General features: G+C 39.5%; 3 protein-coding genes across 6 annotated transcripts; 1 reads left to right on the top strand and 2 right to left on the bottom strand.

Moving 5' to 3' along the window:
• Positions 1-750: 750 nt before the first annotated feature.
• On the top strand, positions 751-5,939 carry sumf2 (sulfatase modifying factor 2). Its single transcript, XM_088906748.1, has 9 exons — positions 751-977; positions 1,241-1,388; positions 1,811-1,925; positions 2,220-2,264; positions 2,571-2,721; positions 2,952-3,007; positions 3,308-3,392; positions 3,803-3,944; positions 4,231-5,939. The coding sequence occupies exons 1-9, from the start codon at positions 914-916 to the stop codon at positions 4,331-4,333; spliced, it is 909 nt and encodes a 302-aa protein (XP_088762874.1). The 5' UTR covers positions 751-913; the 3' UTR covers positions 4,334-5,939.
• On the bottom strand, positions 4,907-17,311 carry phkg1b (phosphorylase kinase, gamma 1b (muscle)). 4 transcript variants are annotated; one of them, XM_088906744.1, is made up of 10 exons: positions 17,143-17,311; positions 16,092-16,218; positions 12,161-12,336; positions 11,637-11,691; positions 10,170-10,235; positions 9,459-9,622; positions 8,528-8,618; positions 7,900-8,053; positions 7,357-7,482; positions 4,907-6,878 (listed from the first exon to the last, which is right to left on the bottom strand). In XM_088906744.1, the coding sequence occupies exons 2-10, from the start codon at positions 16,172-16,174 to the stop codon at positions 6,618-6,620; spliced, it is 1,176 nt and encodes a 391-aa protein (XP_088762870.1). In that variant the 5' UTR covers positions 16,175-16,218; positions 17,143-17,311; the 3' UTR covers positions 4,907-6,617. The 4 variants fall into 4 exon arrangements, with proteins under 4 accessions (XP_088762870.1, XP_088762869.1, XP_088762871.1 ...); XM_088906743.1 differs by having other exon boundaries at positions 17,106-17,304; XM_088906745.1 differs by lacking the exons at positions 16,092-16,218; positions 17,143-17,311 and adding an exon at positions 13,449-16,084.
• Positions 17,312-18,849: 1,538 nt separating this feature from the next.
• chchd2 (coiled-coil-helix-coiled-coil-helix domain containing 2) lies at positions 18,850-21,333 on the bottom strand. Its single transcript, XM_088907161.1, has 4 exons — positions 21,181-21,333; positions 20,359-20,620; positions 19,557-19,716; positions 18,850-19,183 (listed from the first exon to the last, which is right to left on the bottom strand). Exons 1-4 carry the CDS (start codon positions 21,231-21,233, stop codon positions 19,173-19,175), a joined length of 486 nt encoding a protein of 161 aa, XP_088763287.1. The 5' UTR covers positions 21,234-21,333; the 3' UTR covers positions 18,850-19,172.
• Positions 21,334-22,805: the final 1,472 nt, after the last annotated feature.

Raw genomic sequence — 22,805 nt, forward strand, 5'->3', positions numbered from 1 at the left:
GTTAAATTTCACAAATCAGGATGCAAGATAAATTCCACATTGCATATACATTTTTAAATTTGCAATTGTTAATACAGAGTAGTGCATAGATTGCTTGTCTACCGTCTTGGGTGACCATGTATAATGTTGTGTAGTAGCTGAATATACTGTAGCATGAAATATGGAAAGCTAAAGTAAAGCATAACTATAGTTCTGGGAAGTAGGATTTTTTTTTAAGACTCATACTTTTTATGAGTAAATGGTTTCCTCTAAGAAATAAGCTTTCCCCCAACAGACTCGTCTCCTAATCCTCTATATTCATTTGCAGGTTTTGACTTCACACCTCTTCCAGTTCTGCCCGAGCGTCGCTACCCTTTCTCCCCAGGCTCTCCACCTCCTCTTGGCTACTCTGTCTTTTGGTCTCTCATGCTTTATCATCTGTCGGTTTCCCTCTCTCCCTCACATCGAAAGAAGGCTCTACAGCCGAAAGGTTGTGTCCGTTCAGTACAGAATAAACCTTTACCTGTTCCAATTCCCCCAAAATACATTTTAGACATTGTAAAGCATCGAAGTTCACGCACTGCTGCGTCATTCGCGGCTTTGCATTATATTTTACGACAAAAAAAACCGACAACCGCAGTAAACGTCGAGATTCTGCGTATCCAACTGCCCAAACAGCGAGGCGTAAAACTGCAGAAAATGGGATTTGCAACGTGAGTTGTCACGTGTTCCACCACCCGGAAATTGATTTCTTAAAGGAGAATTGCAACTTCCTCTCAAATGTTCGATACTTGCAGGGAGTTGAAAGGCTGTTTTGTGAAATATTTCAGAACTTTGGCTTTCCTTTCATTATTACTTTTTGTGCGAGACTCCGTTCTCTCTGTTGCGGTTATAGCATTTGGTTCCAATTCTTACAGGATAATTGTTTCCTTTCATGATGCAATACAGTTTGGCGACATTTCTAACCTCCGTTCTTTTTATGGGCGCTTCTACAACAGGTTCGTTGTTCATCCATCCTTTAATTTTCAGTAACTGCTCCGTCCTGCTGTGAGCCGGAGCCTAACCCGGCAGGAGCCCGGCGCGTCTTTATTGCTCAGTGTTTATTCGTTTTCATACGAAGAGCAGTTTTCCATACAATGTGACTATGCAAAGCGTAGTTTTATGACCAGCATAGTTTCTGGCCCGTGTGTGTGTATTAAAATATCAGAATGCCTCTACCTAATCATTGACATACAGATAATTGTTCATATGCAATTTGTAGATGACAGCACCATGGCAAAGATACCAGGAGGGAAGTTTAAAATGGGCACGAACGCTGCAGATGGCAGAGATGGGGAATCGCCAGTAAGGGACGTCGCTGTGGGGGCGTTTAAAATCGACACGTACCCCGTTACCAGCGCAGATTTCAGGTGAGCACAACTAATCCAGACCGCACTCAGATCCGAAGTAGAATCGGAACAGTGTTTTGTTTTCTCTTTGTCAAGTTGTATTCATTGTGGAACTTATCTTAATTGAAAATGAACTATACGCATCGGTTACATTAAACACCTTTATGAGTTATTTGACAGTGTGTAGCAAATGAATGCAAATTCTTCAGTATTCACGCTGAAAGGTGTGCAGTGAAATTGTTACAGATTCTTGTACGCTAGGTATCTCCTCCAGATACACTGGCTTTCAAAATCTCATACCTAATGGCTATTGAACTCACAACGCTTGTATGTCTTTATACAATTGCTAACTGAAATACTCTTATCTGTTTTAATCTTGAGGACTGGAGTTACACATCTCTGTCGTAGGTTTATGTGTAAATGTACCTTCCTACCATTTTCAGAGAGTTTGTGAGAGCAAAGAAATACAAAACTGAGGCTGAGACATTTGGTTGGAGTTTTGTATTCCAGGATTTTGTTTCCGAAGAGCTCAAGAGCAAAGTAACTCAAAAAATTGAAGTAAGTGCCTCTTTACTGTACTCACTTATATAGTCATCAGATCTTACACTGGAACATAAATCAGAAAGTATTGTTGCTGGAGCAAAGTGCTTTTTATTCCCGAGAAGGCATTTCTGTTTTCTTTTTGTGGAAAGTACAGGTATATGGAATAAAAATAAAGGTCATATATTTATTGGATGCAATTTTAAAAAGAAGGCGACTATATTTGTTCTGTACTGTCTAAAGCCTCATGTGTTCATGTTTAACTCCAATTGTAATCCTGCCCTGTGAAGTGACGCTCTGTGATTTCCGCAGTCTGCCCCCTGGTGGATACCCACTGAAAAGGTGTTCTGGAGACAGGTAGAGTCTTCTTGTCTTCTCAATTAATTGCTACTCCTGTATAAGCAAGCTCATTTGTGCATTTGGTGTAATTTGTGCTGAGATAATCCTTTAGCTGATTTTTTATTTGGAATTCTTGAACATAAAACACTTGTATTGATGCCATGTTGATATACCTTCAAAAGGAACCAAGGTAAAAAGTACTAAGACATTTCCGGTGCATCTACACCTTGCAAGTACAGTGCAATTTCTCTGCAGATCGAAACTTTTAAAACTTGATTTGTTTTTTGACATAACATTCCAAGTACATCCTACTCACTTACCCAGCCTGCAGGTCCTGGTTCCAGTATAAAGGACAGATTGGATCAGCCAGTTGTGCAGGTGAGCTGGAACGATGCCCAGGCCTACTGTAAGTGGAGAGGGAAGAGGCTGCCTTCTGAAGAAGAGTGGGAGTTTGCAGCCAGAGGAGGGCTGGAAGGTGGGCCTCTGAATAGGTGTGCGATTGCGAATGTCTAATCCAGTTCCGTGTGTCGAGCTCAGATATGCGCCATTGCACTTAAATAAGGTGAATTTCAGTCCTGTCAGAAGTCAGCTGATATACACATGCCTCCAAGCTCCATAATGCAAATATACTGTGTGTTTGAAAATCTTTTCAAAGGAATCCCCAATTGCTAATCATCGGATTGTCTCTTTCTGTAAATCTCCCAGGCCGAACGTATCCATGGGGCAACAAGTTTCAAACGAACCGCTCCAACTTATGGCAGGTTAGTGTGATTTAAAACTTTACATTAAATTTTCCCTGAATAGTTTAACTGGTTTGTACATTATGCCTTGTAAAAAATTGATTGCTGATTTTTGTTTCAAGAACAACTATAAGTTGGGGGAATCTTCTGTCAGTGACATGTTGAAGAAAAAAATTAAATATAGTTTGACCTTAATACTTTAGTTTTTATAAAGTATAACTTAAGGTCATTTGTGAAAGTTTTTAATACTGTAGCATCCTTGCTTATTAAATATGAAAAAAAAATCACAGAACTGTTCACCCACATGCTCATTTTTGACAGGGTAAATTTCCAGATAATGACTTAGCAGAAGATAAGTATCATGGAGTCTCTCCTGTGAAGGCATTCCCTCCTCAGAACAACTATGGTGAGCCTTTTCTCACTTACCGAACACTCTTCATTTACTTCTTTCCTTCATTTTATAGTGGAGAATTATTATAAGATCTTCAAGAATTACAAGAACCCAAATGGCTTCTTAGAGCTTCTGTTGAATTGGGCTGCCAGTTGTGTTTTGCAGGGTGATGTGGCTGCTAGCACTTATATTGTCTGTGTGAGGTTGGTTAATATGAAGCTTCTTATTCCTGATTCTCAATAAAAAGTCCTAAAATGCATTTCATTACTGGATGCATTTTTCCTCATGAAATCCATTCTGAGTGGGCTGGAGAGGAGATAGATTCTGTTCAAACTCAATCTGTCTAGAAAAGCTCCTTTGTGTTTCCCGATGACAGACCTCTGGCTCACAGAGTAGGCTGGCTAACGGTGGCTGTCTGTCCCCAGGTCTCTACGACATGCTGGGAAATGTGTGGGAGTGGACCGCCACACGCTTCACTGGCGCGCAACCCATGTACGTGCTGAGAGGCGCATCCTGGATCGACACTGCAGATGGTTCGGCCAATCACAAGGCACGAGTCACCACCAGGTATATCTTGCTGTAGAGCCCTGCTCAGTTTCTGGTTAAGAATCCATTTTATCCATGTTTCGCATCATAGAGTCAGACTTTACAGCAAACAAGCCTCACAGAATACAGCACTGTTAAGTGAGATGCATGGTGAAATGTGTATCAAGACAAATGGAAAGACAGTAATATTGGTGGTGAAAACTGGCTTGTTGCCATGTAGAATTTAGTTTTTTAAAAGGACCTTCTGTCAAGGGAGGAACATGGAGTTGCAAATTGTTTTTTTTTTATATATTAATTCTTATTATAGAATGGGAAACACACCAGACTCGGCTTCTGACAACCTGGGCTTTCGGTGTGCAGCCAGCATTGATGCCACAGGTCAAGACACCAAGCTCAGGACAGAGCTATAGGCAGGAGAAAGCGATGGGATAAAAAGGGAAATGTCCCTTGGAAGTGTGGCAATCATTACATCTCTCCTGTGGAGACTGGAAACAGCGGTCGTTTTGTCTTCATTGTTTCAGTTTGCATTTTCAGGGGACTAATGTGAATTTGTAGCGGATCGTGCTTTGCAACGCTGCACAGTAAACCATGTTTTCATTTCTGTTAATGCAGTGATGCAGGAGTTGGCATACAAGAATTCCTCTTTTTGTCTGCTAAATACTTATATATTGTTTCATTTTTTATTACAGTATATATGATGAACATTTGAGTTTGTATATTTCCCCCATCCTTGTTCGTCTGGTTTCCACCCACAGTGGAAACGCATGCTGGTAGGTTAACTGGCCCTAATCTGAGTGTGGGCGTGCCCTGTGATGGACTGGCGTCCTGCCCATACCCTGCCTAGCCCCCGCTGCTTGCTGGGATGGGCTCTGACTCCCCCATGACGCTGTACTGGATAAAGAGGTTAGAAAACGGATGGATGACGAACATCTGATGTACACTGAAGTATAAGGGGATTTTATGCAGAAAAAAACTTCAAAACAAATTGAAATGACTTTATTTCTTGTTAACAAAAAGCAAAGCTTTTCATTTACAGTATGAAGACACAAGTGTTTTTACAGTAAATACAATACAGTGACATTTATTACATCGGAAGTCATTATGCATTACAATGGTCAGTCAGGTCTGAATTACTTTAAGAAGATTATGTAAAGACTGAGCAGGGAAGTTTTTAATTAAATGCATTGTGTTAAGCTTTAACCAGAAGCAAGTTAAGGATTTTTGTAGTTTAATATCAGTTCTGTTTTCAGATGTCCATTTCTAAAGGTGTCAGGGTCAATTGTTCTATTAAATGGATAGACTTCAGATCTGATCTCAGAGTCCACTTATACTTGGGTAGTATAAATCTCAATCTGTGAGAATTTGCTGGTTTCTTGGGAAACATTTCCCAAATTGTATAAAACTGTCAACCACAGGTAAATGTATAACTCTTTTTAGGAGCATACACAGAGACAATACATTGTACATGTATTTCAGGATTTAAATAAGTAAGACAGCTTTTACATGCATTGGAGATCTTTTATATCTAAAGGATTTCGTTATTGTCTGCTGTAACTGACAGAAATTAAGAATTAACTGACTGACCAGAACATCACATTCATTTGTCTGGATCATCTAAGACCCAAGGCCACCAGCTTGTGCAAAACATAAAATAAATATTCTCAGTGTTCATCTATAAAGACTATCCTTCACTATACTATAAACCAATCAGGGTTACAGACTTGTTAACCCATACCTTAAGTGGATACTTTAGTTTAAGAATTCAATAAGGAATATAGCAGATTAAAAATATAGTAGAAACTATTTACAAAAGATACTGTGAGGTGGGAATTGTACCGGCATTACACTAATGCAAACTTCTACATGGTATACTGTAAATTAATATTTCTAAAACTTAGTTGCAGAGGAAAAAATATCAGGCATATTTTGATTACTAATTTACATTGCCCCATTATTCCCTGTCAGGAGTGCCATTCAGTTTCTGTATTGTAAACAAAATATATTTGCTGATGCTAATACCATGCATTTGATCCTTTTTGTTGTTTTCTTTAATGTATTTATAACATATATAAATATGTTATATATAAACTATATAACATACAGGTACTATGAGTAAAATGATATACATTTTTGAACTTTGAAATTAACCTGAATCCCATCCACATTATTTCCTGCCATTGGCTTATGTGTCTATAAATTTCTTGCCTACACACAGGCCAATGTGCACAATTAACTGTACATGCTAATTCAAGTATACAGGTCAATTGCACTTTTGTCAAGAAAGCCTGTGAGCAAGTCAAAACACATACCTGCAATTTCATCATGCATTAATTCTACACACAAAGACGTATTTACAGAGATGCGCAGTCCTTTTGTAAACTACAAGCTTCAGGCTGCATTCATAAAAGATACAAAAATATATTTGTAATGGATATGAACTTTAAAATGTTAATTAGGATTTTCTTGCTTTCAATTGCTTTCCTTTAAACAAGTGTGAAAGAAATCCGAGACACAGCAATCTTAGGGTAAAAATACTAAAATCTATACTTAATATTATTAGTAACTATTCTTAATATAGTTTCATTTACCACCTGCAGCATCTTATGCACTGAAAGGGATTTGCACTTCTGTTTTCAATTAAGACCTAAGAGGATGCACTGCCACAATACAAGTTGGCCAATGGGCCTTTGATCACTAAAAAGCAAGTATTTCTTCTGCATCAGCTGCCAATGATAAAAGCACAGCCTTGGGAGTGTTTTCAAATAAGGCTGCTCTGTTCTGGGCCTGTCCTTTCTTCACCCAGTGTCCATAGATCTTGAAGGCACAGGCATCTATCAGCTTGCGAAACGGCTTTAGTGCATAGGGGTCTCTTATGACCACCTCCTTGGTCACGGGCTTCACACGTCGGTAGTGGTAGTAAATCCGAACAGACGCTAGTACAGTGGTACAGATGACCTGAAATAACACATGAAAAAAAAAAAAGAACTTGTGACTTTTTACAAATAGTGCATAACATTTCCACAAAATGAAAAGTCAGCACTTTCCCCTCCTGCAACAAACATACAAGCCCCACCCAGAGACTTGAGTGTGCAAGAGAAACTTAAAAAGCCATGTAAAGAAGCAATACTCATTTAGAAATGAAGCCTATAGGATATGGGCACAGACTGCTTGCAAGTTTCTTATTTCTTATATATTATTTCAAGAAGTGAAGAATCTGAGAATACATTCATGCAATCAAGAAACACAACACCGTTTGTTATCATATAACCTCATGTATGCACACCACACCAGTGGTGACACAAAAGGAGCACAAGGAGTTAGAAATGCCTCCAATAAGAGGGCTTTGCTATCCTGAAATCCTGCCAAAGTTGATGCATGCCAATGACAGTCAGGAGCCGTGAAGGCTTCTAAATCACATTGATATTGGCGTTACCTTGAACTTCCTGTAAGGACTGAAGTAGCGCACTTCCTGTACAATGTATTGCTGGAAGAAGGGGTGAGCCAGGGCTTCTGTAGCAGTGTACCTTTTCTCTGGATCAACTACCAGCAGCCGGGAGATCTGCACCAGAAAGGTAAAGTTCGGTGATAATGTTCAGAGCTCTATTACACCAGCAAAAACTGGGCACTTCTTCGTTTAAGTGGATCTGAGGTGCTTTGTATTCAGATGGATCTCCTGAACACAGAATCAACAGGTTGCAGTGTTTGACTAAATGTTTTTGGTCTTTATACTTCCCCCATTAACCCTCACATGAAGGATTTTGACTAAAGTAATTTAATAAATTAATCGTTAATGGATTGTTAACAGATGAATCTCAATGTAATTTCATTAAATTTCCTTTCCCCACTCCTGGATGTCCTACATTTCCTACTGCCTTTCCCTGTTTGCAGTTGACTTTAACTGACTGGGTTTTACGCAATGCAGTCTGGAATTGGACTCTTTGTGGACAGCCTGCAGCTGTGACGTGGTCTGGCTTACCAGATCTTTAACGGTGTCCGACCGGTCGTCCCATTCAGGGGATGTGAACTCATAGTTGCCACTCAGGATCATCCGCAGCATCAGCATCTGTTTCCTGTGCCAAAACGGAGGAGATCCTGCTAGCAGGGTGTACATGATCACCCCACAGCTCCAGCTGCAAGAAGGATCACAAAGAGACCTCTAAGAATCTGGGATCTAGTTTGAATAAACAAGGGTTTCATTGTGCAGAATTGCAAACACTCTTATCACTGTTACTTTATACAAAGTACTTAACAGAGGCCAAATAACATATTTAATATAAAGCTCTTTGCTTTGGCATGCAGAAAACCTCAACATATCAGAACAAGGCTGTAATTCTCTAAATCTGCCATTTATGAATATGGAAAATTGGTAGAAAATTTAAATGTATAATAAAGTATTAGACACAGCTCTCACATATATGATAATAAATATATCAATTTTGTGCAACAGCAAAGGATCTATAGTGATCTTTTTTAGAAAAGCAGCAGCCAAAAGTGATTTAAGTTTAAAATACTCAGTGGTAAGCGTGAACCGTTCTGTGCATGTTGAAGTCCTACTTTTCTTACACAATAGTAAATGTGTACCAGACAGGACAGCACATACTCACAGGTCAACCTCTTTCCCATATCCTGGAAAGGTTTCATCCATCGAGCACTGAATAATTTCTGGAGCCAGGTAACCAGGTGTTCCACAGATTTCTGCAAAGCAACATAAATGAAGTTAACATTCCATTGAATTTATATGGCTAAAAAGCTTACCTATTTCATTTTTTTCTTCCATAACTTCTAAATGAAAAAATACCATCTCAACAGTGATTTCAAAGGACTGTTTTTGTGCCCTTTGCGATTCTTGCTTGTTTGGGGCTTTGCTTTCAGTTACAGTTTAACTTCGAGACTGTATTGGCAAGAGTATGTCAACAAATTACGGATTCTTGAATTAAACAGTGGATCACAGCCACTGTTACTAATGGGAAACCCCAGTGACAACACTCAACAGCTGACCCTTAGCCAGCAAATACCTCCACAAGAGTATTGAACACCTATGACAGTGTCCTACTGCATCTTAATCTTTCTCAGATAAACTAAGTCAAACAAGAATACAGCAAAACAAAATTGTTTTACACTTGTTACAAACAGACACTGAAGGGATGATCTATGTTTCTAGTCTGGAATGGTAGGGAATAGCCCAGTCTTGCTCGCTTTGGCCTATACTGCCATCTTCACAACGGCATCTTTACTTTTACTTCTCTCATTCATCTTTATGTAAGTTTAAGCTGGCAAGTTTCTAGCAGGCATGGAGCTGTTCAAGCTACAGAATGTATTTATCACCTCTTGAAAGCTTTGACAGAAAACACATTCAACTTTGAACTGGGGAAAAATATTTGACCTTCAGCCTCTTTGGATCATGGCGATGAGATGGTAGACTACCCCTTTACAAACATACATGCAGAAAGCCCAGAAGTCTCATCTTGCCATGACAATGATGTCTTTGATTTTGAAAAAACAAATGACACACGTTCGTCTTTCCACAGTGCACACCTGTGAGCTTTTGCCCAGGTAGAATCTGACAGGAGAACCCAAAGTCTGTCAGCTTGATGTTCATGTCATCATCTAAGAGGATGTTTTCGGGCTTCAAATCCCTGTGGATGATGTTTTGGGAATGCAGGAATTGGACAACTTCCAGCAAAGAGCGCATGATTTTCCTAATCACCAAAAAAAAAAGGAACATTTAACATAAATTGTTATTTTAGGAATATTATAATACTTTTCTAGCTTCCATAATTCTGCTGTTCCTAAATATTTAATTTCTATTATTACGTTTACTAGTTTTTCTTCTTTTGGCACTTGAAATTATACAAAAAGATATAGCTTCAGCAGTGCTGAAAGTAAAAAAGTCACCTAATGCAAAAGTAAAATTAGAAGGTGTTAATAAAAGTGTAGGACTGATCGCTTTTATTTTACATTTCAAAAGGAGAGCTGCGATTAGTGCATTAATCACTTTGCTCAGACAAAGGTAGCAATGTTAATGTGTGCTATGTACCATAGCCCTGTGCAACAGTTTCCTCTCAGACCGATCCTTTCTGTAACATTCTTACTTGACAACAGCACAACAACAGTACATTGATGAGAAAGGAGAGCAGCATGTTATCTTGTTAGGAGAAACATATGAAGCGTTTACAATAAGTCTACCAGCCCTACAGAGCACAACTACATATATGTCAGATTTATTTTGTATCAGCCGTTCCTCACCTGGTTTCCTTTTCACTTAAAGTAACTTTTTCTGTGAGGTAATCAAAAAGTTCTCCTTTTTTCATCCTGTGAGGAAGAAAATAGCATACAAATGTTATCAGAAGCAAACTAGCTCCCTCATGACTACAATGTGTTGCGAAACATTTCCAATGGTTAAAAAGAATTTAAAAGGACTGCAGTGGATTAGATTCACAGATTTCTGATCTGGCATTAATATAAGGAAATACAAATGTTCTTTGAAATTATCTAATGGCAAACAAAAATAAACTAAATAGAAAATTACGTACAGGAAACACAAACATAGTGGTCAAGCAAATGCAATGTAGTATAGGTGTTTCTCACAAGGCAATACCTTTAAATGAAAGTCTTGTTGGAGTATACTGTATATAGAGAATCAGGGCTGTCTAAGCAGAACAGCCTGGGAAACTGAAATCAGATCTGATAAATGTCAGGGCATGCTCTCATGGGGGGCTAATGGAGAACTATTCTTGTACAGGAAGAGGTCAGCACTTGTTTCACAGTGTTGTACCCAGCTGATGCCAATGCGCACTGGCAGGGATCAACTTCCAGTTGCTGCCATTACCAAGCTGCTGTGTCTATACGTTATATAAGATGCCCCTGTTTTCACAACAGGCCGAAATGTTTACACCTAAGGACTAAGCAATGGTATGTATTGCACGATTTCTAAACCCTACTTAATCTATCTGGGTCACTAGACACATTTCTGAACAATATTTATTTAATATACTATGCTCCCTGCTTTGGATTTCTTTGTCAAGAGGTCCATCAATAAATATGTTTACAATAAAGGAGTACTGGTTTATGGGCAATCAGTGGATTATGAACAAAAATGTAGGGGTATTGTGCATATAGAGGCTCAGGATGATTGTGCAGGGAGGCACTGATAAACTGTGGGGATTCCTGTACAAGTTGTGTGTTAGGACTATTAACGAGTTGATGTCTTGTGATATTTATTTTTAATGTAATGTGTGCATGTACTGTTTGTATGATTTTGTAAGTCTGTGTGTGTGTGTAAAACACAATTGCTTGGATACAAAACAAATTTCTGAGAAAAACATATAATAAAGTATTGTCGTATCACACCTATCTGTGATGGCATTTTTGGAAACGCTTTAGATTGAAAACAAACAAAGCTGATTAATGCTTAGAAGAAAAACAAAGCATTGTGATGTGATATGATAGAGACTCCCAACACAATGAGAACAAAAAAATTGTCATCACAAGTCCTACAAAACTGGCTAAAAAATCATTTTTGCAGCTTTGGAGTAGGAAAAATCTGCTCGACCATATCATCATTTTTAGAAATGTCTTTCAAAGACTGGAATTTTTTAATGAGAACATCAGATTCTATTCTTTCAGTGTTTTGATGTGCTCCTTGAATGCTTCAAGTTAGAAATAACCTCTAAATAACCTTTAGTATATTTGCTTACAAAAGGGCATACTTACAAGTCAAACACCAGAAAATAGAAGGCCTGGGACTCAAAACAATCTTTAAGTTGAACTGTGCGGAAAAAAGGAAATAAATTAATTGACTTTAAAAATCCCCCATTAATCATATCAACTGGATTACTGTTCCCATAAGTGTAAAATGGAAAATATCTTTGCACATATTGTCAATGAACGCATGTATAATCATTTCTGAGATAAGTGATCTTTAGTAAGTCTCTAACCACCTTCTCCAACAACCCTTTATGTAGGAAATGCATAAGCCATCAAGGAATAACTTTATCATTTCTCATGCTATACACCAACAGTAAGCGGTTTTCTTTTTCTCGTATTGGAAATCAATACAAAATGCCCTAACCCAGGTCAACCTAACTTCCTTTCTACACCACCGATCATCCTAAAAAATGATAACAAAGTATACATGTGGAATATACTGCAATAAAAGTTGAAATGAATGAAGATCACGTGCAAGGAGGACAGAAAGGTGGAAAGGCACAGTGGTTTGAAGCACCGAACCAACTTACTTATGTATGGCTGGCCGTAGACCTTTTTAAGAATCTCAATCTCGTTGGCTGTGGAAACCCGAATTTCCTCGGCCTCCTGGGGTGCCATCCTCTCAGAGGCTATGTCTATGATCTTCACTGCGTAGTCTTGGTGGCTCTTTTTGTCTATGCAGCGACGGACGACACTACTGACCCCTCTGTAAAAACACAACACGTCCATCAAGTTCGGATGCCGCATTTTTCTAAACTTGCAGTACCTCCTATATGATACTGTACTGATCTCACAAAGCTTATTTTTACAGCTCAAACATTGCTCTGCTTGCGAGGATGCCTGGAGTAAAAAAACATAAAAATCAGATTTTCTGTAATATATGAGAAATTCAAATTGCAAGCAAGTCTTCAAGACATTTAATAGCTCAGGATTAATCATGAGATGACAAGTAATAGCATACAGGGATATGTAGTGAGCGGACAACAGTAAGAAGCTAAGGACACAAGTTAAAGTAAGATAAAAGACAAAAGATGTCTCTCCTAAGTAGATCTGAGCAAGCAGAGCACACACACTGTATTACGCACATGGAGTTTCCCACATATTTCAGGGGATTATTACAAGATACCATTGAAATGGTGATAAATTTGCAACCTGCAGATTTAAGACAAATGGAAGCACTGGAGCATCAGAGCACTTAATAACAGCAAAGACTCACACTCTAATTGACCTTGTAGGCTCATTTTCACATTTCACCCACTTACGCTGGAAAGTAGCAACCCTTTCTGTTCTCTTGGGATTATCTTCCTTCTTTCCTTTCCTGGCAAGCAGTGGGCACTAGGCAGAATGCCCCTGGGTGGCACACCAGTCCATCACAGGGCACACTCAGACACAGATACCAAACCCACCTTTTCAATTGTTCTGTACATTTCCTTGGCTTTCTCAGATAAGTATGTCAAACTACGACCCAATTCAAAAGCACATTCTTTTAGTCTTGGCAAGAAAACGGAAACATAACCTTTTGAAACAGGTGAAAAGTGGCACAGTAAAACAATCATACACAGTGTGCAGAAAGAAATCAGCTAGTACATCATAAGTAAAACAAAAACTGTACTGGTTTGAATAGAAGATAATAGTAAAAATTAATTAAACAAGGCATAAAGTTTTGAGTTTTGCAAGCCATTGATAGAAGATTGAATCCAAGTCAAGATATTGTAAAATACTGCATACCACATAAAATTTTGTTTTTAGAATGTAGACTGTTAAATAGCAGACCTAGCTTTGCAAGTGCATTTGATTATGGAAATGTTTTGGACTTACCTGAAGCAGACTGCTGTTTTCAGCACTCTTGTCGTAGGTAACTACATGAAAGAAGCACTCTCTTTGTGTGAACGCAGTGGACTTGTGACTGCATGAATGAACTGTTCTGTTGAAATATATGCTCTAGCAGCTCTGAGAGTGCACAGCCCTGGTAAGCACATGGCCAACCACATCTCAGGGCAGCAGCTCAATCATTCACACACCCCCAGGCCTCTCCCGAGCTCTCATTGGCTTGCCTGCTTGAAAACATGGTCACAAACATGTTTATCCAGCACAAACTGCTTTAGAAAGAGAGCTTTTTTCCTTGGACCTCCCCTGTTTCTTAAGCTCCTGAAAACAAGGGTTGTGCAGAATGGAAGAGTACAATGTCACATAACACATGGCAAAAAGTACATTGTGAAACTGTTTGGTTACTGTGGTGCTTAAATGTGTTAATTTTCTTTATGCATTTTGAAACTGTAATTCAAATGTAATCACACCTCAGCTACCTATCTGATATCATATATGTCACCATATCAGCACTGCTTTTTTCTACATGTAAAAACGCTTTAAGCGCAGTTCTGGAGTTAATTAAAGGCACATTTTTCCGTCAGTTAGAATGAACAGGATAACACCGACAGACCTCAGGGCTCAATAAGTTTGTCCTGGATAATTCACTTCAGACAGGGCTGGACTCTGCTCTTGTGAAACTGGGGTTATAAACAATTGCAACAGTCCTGTTTTCTTCCATCTGATTATCTTGTAAACAGGCTGTAGAACATCTTTTGTCAGCCCTCAAAAGCCGAGCACTGAGTGTTCTTGGAAGAAGCCTTCAAAAACAAAATTCGTGTGTGAGGAGCATTACGTAACCAGGTCTCCAACTAACCAATCAGCACCGCTCTTCAGGTCCATGTGCGCACAATGCCGGTGTCTTCTCACGCTCAGCGCAAAATGCTGCTGTTGGCGTTTTATCTGGGTGTAAAGACTTTTATTAGGGTATGAAGACCTTTAGTAAAAAAACGTGTTTATCTCTGATGCTCTGATACTTTGTTTCAGACCCGTGATATGAAGCGTAATTGGCGTTACATAACAGCCAGCCTCTGTGACGATGAGATGAAGGATTTGGCAAACGGCTCCTTGATGACGGACGTGACTGTTTTTCTGGCACGGTTTCTTAACCTCTGGTGCCAAAATCAATCATATTTTAACTCCGATAGCTCTTTACTTTACCAGTGACGTCTGTCCATGCACCTGCTCATTTTAGCTTTAAAGCAGTCATGCATAAAAATATCATTTTAGGCGTGCGTTGTAAGATTAGATCTACTATATCGAATAACGCCTTTTGGTGTTATTTTGTCCGTTATAAAGATCTATGTACGACTACATAAATATATTGGACATTTGTTTCTGGCAAAAATAACATTATTCATTATAATTGTCTTTAGAAATATTCATTACACTCACTGTCCGTGATAATAAAATAAACGGTAGTATGTTAGCATAAAAAAGGGAAGCTTAATCTTTCAAAACCTTTGACACAGTATTAATACCGTATATCAGATTTGTCATTGGAATTGTCTTTAACCGAAATAGAACGTCTTTTACGTCATCTACAAGAACTTTTCAGTATTCAAAAGATGTAATTGTTTTTCATGTCACACTTTAGTAGAACACATCAAAGAGGAAGCGAATAAAAAAGGATTTTAGGTTTGCTGCGGGTAACTTTCAGGTTATACGGCATCGTTTTCTGAGCTCCGTTTCGTTCAGTGGACATCTCTGCTTTTGCCATTCAATTCAGTATGTCGCGCTTTTAATTGCAAACCTATTGGTGTAAAGTATGGCTACATGGGTTTCTGGGAGTGTCTTGCTATCTGTCTCATTATGCATCAATATAGCTTTATCGGCATGCTCCTGTTACAGAAATAAGCTACAGTACGGATAGACGTGTGTTCAACTGAGTAAATTTCACAGACAGGATCAGATGAACTCTGCCCTTTACTCGTCTGAACCCTGACATATTGCTAAGGATATGTCACGGCTATTCTTGTAAGGTATTCTGGGATGCTTTACTACAGGAGAAAACTTTACGTAAAATATTTATACATACATTTGCTTTAACATTGAAATACTAGTAGTAATACTACTACGGATGGAACAACACCAGTGACAGCGTTATCTGGTAGCATGGCCACAAGCTTCAGGGCTTCAAAGTTAGTCAGGGCAAATTTGCACACCGGTTTGACAATTTATCAAGCTTATTTCATGAACTTGCTATAGCGCTTATTTGGATTTCAGCGTATCAAATTATATTGGATATTGTCTGTATCATGATTGCACAGCAGACTACACTGTCCTGAGGCTATACTCTACTTTTACCACGGTGCTCTCCAATAAACCTCTGCAAGGATCTATGCAGCATGTACAGTATAGCAAAGTTTTGTCCAATGAATTTAGATGATACCGCTTTAGAAAATTTCCCTGTGAAGCGAAATAAGTAAATACTCGTGACTCCCGACAATCATTCCGTCATTCGTACAGAACATAAAACCGCATGCAAACAGTATTTTACAACTGTATTAAAATTGTATTATTGGGTGCATTGCTTAAAACGTGCATTCTGCAATAAAGCAGATTACTAAGAAAGGAATAAAAGATTAAATTTACCTTCCGAGAATCTCCTTCGGTTCATATTTATCATAAAACACATTGGCTCCCACCCAATCCGGGATTTCCTCCTCTTTCGTCATTTTGAGCTATATAATATCCAAGGTCAATGGACGTCTCCGAGAAGCTACAGAGGAAAGTGGCATCATTTCTTATCTAGTGTACTAAGTGCTCCATATTCTTTGTTCAAATTTGCTGTGTAGTGAAACCTTAAGTGCTGGGGTTCATATTTTACATTTTTGTAATATTAGCAGCAGTCTATTAGAAGTATACAGTATATATAAAGTTATAACAAGAAACAGGTGACGCTGTAGAAAAATGGGATTTAAGGTTACAGTGGACAGAATGCCTCCTAGTGGATAGATCACGAACATTTCCGAAGTTGATATTAAATAATTATCATTAAATAAAAGCCTGTTCCCACAGCACGACAAAATGCGACCATCGAAGAATCCTGAACACACACTTCTGTTTGCCTCCTTACATTACGGCCGCACTGCTTTTAGAGAAGTCGTGAAGGAAAAAAAACACAACTCCGTTAACAACTGTCATTCGTTGCTTCGAAATTAAGTACTGTTTGAGCAGCAGGCAGATTTTACGGTCGATCTCAAAGTCATTTTTCAGACGGCTAAGTGTGAAATCTGTAAGCAAGACCACCTGGATAAAAAGGGCAGTTTATTTCTATAGACAAGACTCTATACGTTGACGGATGGAAGTCATCTCACATTAGGGTATGGGCGATTCACAAATGCTGTCCACTAAATCCACAAGGCTTTGCTAAAATACATACTTCAGATATATATTCTTTAATTTCATTTTCAAATAAGACCATTCGGCAAAAAAAAGGTTTAAGCGCTTCAACATTACTAAGATGAACAAAAAGGTTGATTAAGTTTGGCACATTGAGAACACATTACATGCAGAAAATTCTAAAGCATGCACAATACAGGCAACCGTCAGTCATTACGTTTACTCCCGATTGCTTGACCTTTATAAAGCGCCACCTCTTCTTACCAATACTAAGAAAGCCTTGTCAGCCGTTGATCCTTACCATAACCGCTCAAGGTTAGGTCTGACATCCAACATTGCCCTTCATTTTTTAAATAAAATTATAAGTTTGACATGAGTAAACAATTAAAAAAACGAAGCCCGATAGTTAAGGTGCTTACACGATAAGCTATAAACTGAGAGTTGATGCACTGCAGGCTTCTGAGAAGGGCGAATTCGATTGACAAGAGCCAAAAATAAATTGCAACGTGAACCAGAGACACCCTTCAACGCGTGAAGATACATCCCTGCTACATATTTAACAGCTTGCATTCAGAACAGTATAACCTAGAGCTGACCCTAACACTAAACTGAAGCTACAGTGCCCTCTTCTGGATACAGCAATTCTATAATTGTTCATGTCCGTAACACCAAAATAATGAATACCTTACATTTGTATAGCACTTTCATCTTTATGGTTCCATAAACACTTGCATACTTTATCAACCCCTTCAGTGCAGCCCCACCTGGGTAACACACACCCAGCATTCTGCACTGGTACATGTACTACACATATAATCAGGTGGAGAAGTGACAGATTACTTCATCAGAGGAATCACAGGGGAATTTTATGGAGGCCAGATTGCGCAAGTCCCAAGTGGATTTTTGTCAGGATGCCAGGGTTAGGGTTAACCCCCCTTACACTTATGAACATGCCCTGGGATCTGCAATGCCAAAGTAGTTAAGACCTCAGTTTAATGTTGCTCCCGGAGGGCAGGACAGCAATCCCAGTCACTAAACTAGGGCAATGGTTTAGAAATTCTGTGCGAGACAGACGAGCACAGCCTACTGGTCTACCATCTCCACTTAGAACAGCAACTTGTCCTTAGAAGTATCGCGCCCCAGCATCCCACTACTTACCAACAGCACGGGACCAAAAGTAATTTGACAACTGAGCAGCCGATTGTCCAATTACTTTTGGTCCCCTAAAATGGGAGGACTATGTATAAAAAGGGCTGCGATTCCTATATGATTCACCCACTATAGACGTAAATACCCTCGAATTAAAGCCGACACTCTGCACTTTAACCTCAGTCATTGTTTCATTTCAAATCCAAGGTACTGGAGTACAGAGCCAAAACAACAAAAATTGTGTCACTGTCCAAATATTTATGGACTGCCCTGTATGATTTGTGAACATTTTTTCTAGTACATAATTACTACCATGGTATTTCTCACTCTTCGTTTCAACAAGTTTCTGTTCTTCCACTTTGTGATTCATGCCAACCCTGTTGTCAGGGACTGGCTTTAATTCCTTCCCTGCTGTGTTAAATATATATGTTATGGGCATCAACAGTTCGCCTAAAACCTCAACTTGTGTTTTCTGGTATTAAACATCATTTTCGCAACAATGCAAAGTAACTGACACATGAGCAGCCAATATGGTGTGTTGTAGTAGCCATCCCTTCATATTTACCAATTCAATCTACCTAATTTACAGTCAGCTGTTCCTTGTTTAGAGAGAAGCAAATGAAGACCATGACATTTATAAAGCCCAAAGGCTACTTACTGTACGACAAAATACAGCTGTCAGGAATTACCATTAGCATAAAATACAATTCCTAAAATCTCATTTGCGGTTCTTGATGGCTGTGCTTCAATCTATCTATCAGGAAACCACAGTGTCTGTCCTTCATACCTTAGAATGCCATTTTATTCCCCAGAAAAGACTACAGCTTTTCTCAATCAGAAAGCAAGAAGGAGACAAAAATAACTGGGAACATTTATTCAGAATCAAAAATGAAGTTTCACCTACGACAAAAAGTGTACACATTTTTCAAAGACAACATGGTATTTAAAGACAAATTGACACAGAAAAAAACAGGTGTCTTGTGTTATTTGCAAAGGAATTGAAACGCATACAATTTTTATAAGACAATTATCCCAGAACCTGAAATAAGCAGAATTTGTTGCATATCAAATAAAGGCAGTCTACAAGAGAAAACTCAACACTGAGCGTTCCTACTGTATATTAAATATTCACTGTGCACTGGATTTCTTTAATTATTGAACTAATTTCACTGCTCTGGATTTTCATGCCAACCCTGAAAAAAAGAAGATAAAGAAGATATTAAACTTCTATTTAGTTTAATATTACATCAGCATTTTGTTTATTTGCCTAAAGAATGACATTAGAATTTTTTTAATTTAATACAAACTATCCTCTGTAAGAATAAGTGAAGGCACTTCACTGGAATTACTGAAGCAAAGAACACCTTTAAATGGTTTTGACAAGCGTCACCATGTCTATCTACTTGTGGGATGGGGTTTCCATCTTTAGTCTCCCTGTTGATAATGCAGGGCACATTAGTTACGCTTACATTACCACCTGAGATCTTAGTCAGGTACCAGATTCTGGCTTGTCAAAAAGAATATCTATTTTGCGAGTTCCAGTTAGGAAAGTTAAAAGTGATTTACCATTGGAGAACTTGCATTGCTTCAGCACCTCACTGAAGCCCTCACAGAGCTTGAGGTCGCTCTGGGTCTGCGCGCACTCGATAAACTGCCTCAGCTCATACGTGCAGGGGTTCTGCTGAGCCTGCTGCTGGTACATGGGCTGAGCTGGGGGAGCGGGCTCCTGTGGGCACAAAGCACACATGTACTGTTTCTCTGAACCACAGCTGTGAGCACAACATCCCAGACCTTTTGCCTAGAGGCAATCACCCTTATCGGGGCTAGGTACAGTAACTCACAGGTTAGACCACAAACAGGCAGTCCGAATCCTCGAGTGCAGAGCTTAAAGGGCACCTCTGAATGAAGAGCTTTGATCGCGGGTTCGAGCTTGGCCCATGTCAGTACCTGACTGGGAATGGTATTTCCCAAGCGATGGCGCACAGCTTGCTGAGCACCAGCCGGGGTAAGGTTGGGATTAGTTGGCTAGAGATACCACTTTTTTCAGTGACACAGAGACCCCCACAACCTCACTTGTGCTCAGAGGCAAGCAGTGCTGTCGGCCGCCCCTGTAATCAGCACCAAGTCTCTGGCATCACAGCCCGTGATGTGAAAAAAGATGAACAGCTTTAAGGTGGGTAGATCAGAGGAGAGGGCCTACACATCCCCCCCCCCCCCCCACTGTGTGGCATTTCTGGGCACAGCACAGTTATTTTGCAAGAGTAACAGATCAGCATGTTTTGCAAAAAAACCACTGGTCCATTATAAACATCCCTGAGAAGGTTTACACGCACAGCTCAGAGTTACAATCCGGTCATGAAGCGCTTACCTGATAGGTGATATCGGCCCTGCCTGGTTCTGCAGCTGCCCCCCCGCTGAAGCCCCCTGTCATGGCATGGCCAAGTGTGTGCCCGACAGCAGAGCCCACTGCCACGCCAGCTGCTGTGGTCGCCATCTGGGCAAACATCCCGGGCTGTCGGGGGGCTGCGGAGGGGGCGGCCATGGCAGAGGGAGGCGGGTGGGCAGGCAGGGAGGAGGGGGGGGGTGGGGCGGGGGGGGCAGCCCTGGCCATCGGTCTTGGTGGAGCCCGGCTGTGCGGAGACAGAGAGCATTAGCCCGGGCGACAGAGTGCCAAGCACACATTAATCTCTTATTTATCTTCAAGCCTGGCTCGCCACTTCTGCTCTGAAGGCTCAAGGTCTAACAACTGTTTTTTTTTATAATCCAAAACAAGTTACTCCTTAATCAAACTGCACTGCTAAATCTCTTACGTAAACTTAATATTTGCAATTGTGACTTAATTATAAATAGCTCTTGCAATACTAAATTATATGAGAGATTTAATTCCGTGTGCATTACCTAACTTAACTAATGCATTTTACAGTATTCGCAAAACGCACCAGTCACCCTTTTACCTGTTCAGAATAAGGCACCGTTCTTACACAGAGACGACATCTTTTAACACTGTAGCTTATATTTAAGAAACAAGCAGATTCCCTTAAAGCAGCCCTTATTCTAGAAACTTCCGGCTGGACATACCTACGGGTATTTCACGGCAGAAAAGCACAGTGCACAACTCGCTAGGCCACGCTGCGCACGAAAATGATCAAAAAGTATTATCAGATACAGTTCTGTAATTATTTTCTCTTACCTGGCCGGAGGTGGTACTCTAGACATCCTGCTTCTACTGCCTCTGCTTGGCATTTTGTTCTAAAAGATAAAACAGATCTCTATGTCAGAAACAAGCCGATCCTCTCCTGTCTCTCTGCTTGAGAGCGACCTTGTGTTAACTAAAAGCCGATCCGGAAATGTCCCCAGTGTTACATCATATTGGAACACTCCCGACTTCCGGTAGTAGAGATGCGCTTCAGTGCGAGTATGGTGAAGCTAGTCTGTATATATTTCATTATTCTGTCTCCATTTTTGTATTTCTGGTGTTTAAATAAGAAAAAGCTACACTGAGCGACACGAATGATCCGGAAGTGTATGTAAATAGCCGAACTTCAATCAAAATAAAAGACTTTCAGCTGCCGCAGTAGCGTATGAGTATAGCAACATTAATTAAGTGACAAGCAGCTGGAACACCTGCTTTGTTATTTCTTCATGGTTAACTGTAATTCCTTCAACATTCAGCTAAAGTTTGAGAGGGTCCTTTTTTAATTTAAAATCGCCTCCACTAATCTCCAAGTTTGACAAATCTAAGATTATTAGACGTTTTTATTGATTTTACAGCGCCTTTCTTCCATTTATAGTACTGTAACAATTGTCATTGCTATATTTTTTTCATAGAAATGTTTTTTTTCTGTTCAATGAAAAAGGTTTTAAGATGCAAGCTTTTAAAGGAGCTGTATCTGAAATTTGTTATTAAATCAAATCCTTTATTATATTTAAATTCAATCCGTTTTTAAAACTATAACCAGGGACAAAAACATTTTTTGCACCATCAAAAGTAACATACAATGTTAAGACAGTCAGCCAATAGCAAATCACCCTTATTCATTCCGTTTTAAGTCTTTATTAATATTGTTGGTCTGGGTGGATCACCTTTAGAAAAACTGCAGTGCAGGATTGGATGGGGAAAATTCTTGACTCTCCAAAGGTGGATGGAATCTATTACACAGACCCTCAGCTAATAGGAAATCACCTTGTTTTTGTCAGATAAGTGTCTCTGTCAAAACTGCTGAGGTTTATAGAGCACCTCCTATCCCCAGACTGGGACCGCGCAGTGATGGTGCAGGGAGTGGTCTAACCCCCCTCCCGACCAAACCAAAATTTGTGCAATAAGTGGTTTAACTTTGTTTGTGTAGGTATGACACAGAATGACAAAGATATTGAATCTGTAGGGTTTCTGTGTTGCTCAGAAAAATGTGATGTTAAAAGTCGTGGCATTAAAAACTGGGTTCAGTTTCTTGAACAAATGTGAAGCAATCAGCAGTGTAATACATATGTCAGATGTTACCAAAAGAAAAGTGACATTGATGTATCACATGTCAGCACTGAGACACGTTTCCCAATGTGCACTCGGGGTGCCCTCACAGACACAGCTCAAATCAGGCGTCATGTGTCAGAAAACAACTGGCCGACAAGGGGTTTCAGGCAGAGGTGAGTCAATATCTTAAACACAAAAACCCAAATGCTTTGTTAACTTTTTGGGGGTAAAAAGGGAAGTTCTTATTTCTGCACACATATTCCTCTGGATGTGATTTGATTTATTTATGATATATGTATATTTACCTTTTGCATGTTTTGGAATAGCAAACGTTAGTTTATGCCTTA

The sequence above is a fragment of the Atractosteus spatula genome, chromosome 27 (assembly GCF_055471065.1).
Source record: "Atractosteus spatula isolate fAtrSpa1 chromosome 27, fAtrSpa1.hap1, whole genome shotgun sequence".
In the NCBI taxonomy this organism is placed as follows: Eukaryota; Metazoa; Chordata; class Actinopteri; order Semionotiformes; family Lepisosteidae; genus Atractosteus; species Atractosteus spatula.

Coding starts and splice junctions, on each gene's coding strand:
- sumf2 (XM_088906748.1), top strand. CDS start 914: ATGATGCAATACAGTTTGGCGACATTTCTAACCTCCGTTCTTTTTATG. Junction 3,008..3,307: donor ACCGCTCCAACTTATGGCAG/GTTAGTGTGATT, acceptor CATTTTTGACAG/GGTAAATTTCCAGATAATGA. Junction 3,393..3,802: donor CCCTCCTCAGAACAACTATG/GTGAGCCTTTTC, acceptor GTCTGTCCCCAG/GTCTCTACGACATGCTGGGA.
- phkg1b (XM_088906744.1), bottom strand. CDS start 16,174: ATGACGAAAGAGGAGGAAATCCCGGATTGGGTGGGAGCCAATGTGTTT. Junction 11,692..12,160: donor CTACGGCCAGCCATACATAA/GTAAGTTGGTTC, acceptor TTTTCCGCACAG/TTCAACTTAAAGATTGTTTT. Junction 7,483..7,899: donor CGGACACCGTTAAAGATCTG/GTAAGCCAGACC, acceptor TTTCTGGTGCAG/ATCTCCCGGCTGCTGGTAGT.
- chchd2 (XM_088907161.1), bottom strand. CDS start 21,233: ATGCCAAGCAGAGGCAGTAGAAGCAGGATGTCTAGAGTACCACCTCCG. Junction 20,621..21,180: donor AGAGTACCACCTCCGGCCAG/GTAAGAGAAAAT, acceptor GTCTCCGCACAG/CCGGGCTCCACCAAGACCGA. Junction 19,717..20,358: donor GGGCCGATATCACCTATCAG/GTAAGCGCTTCA, acceptor TTGTGCCCACAG/GAGCCCGCTCCCCCAGCTCA.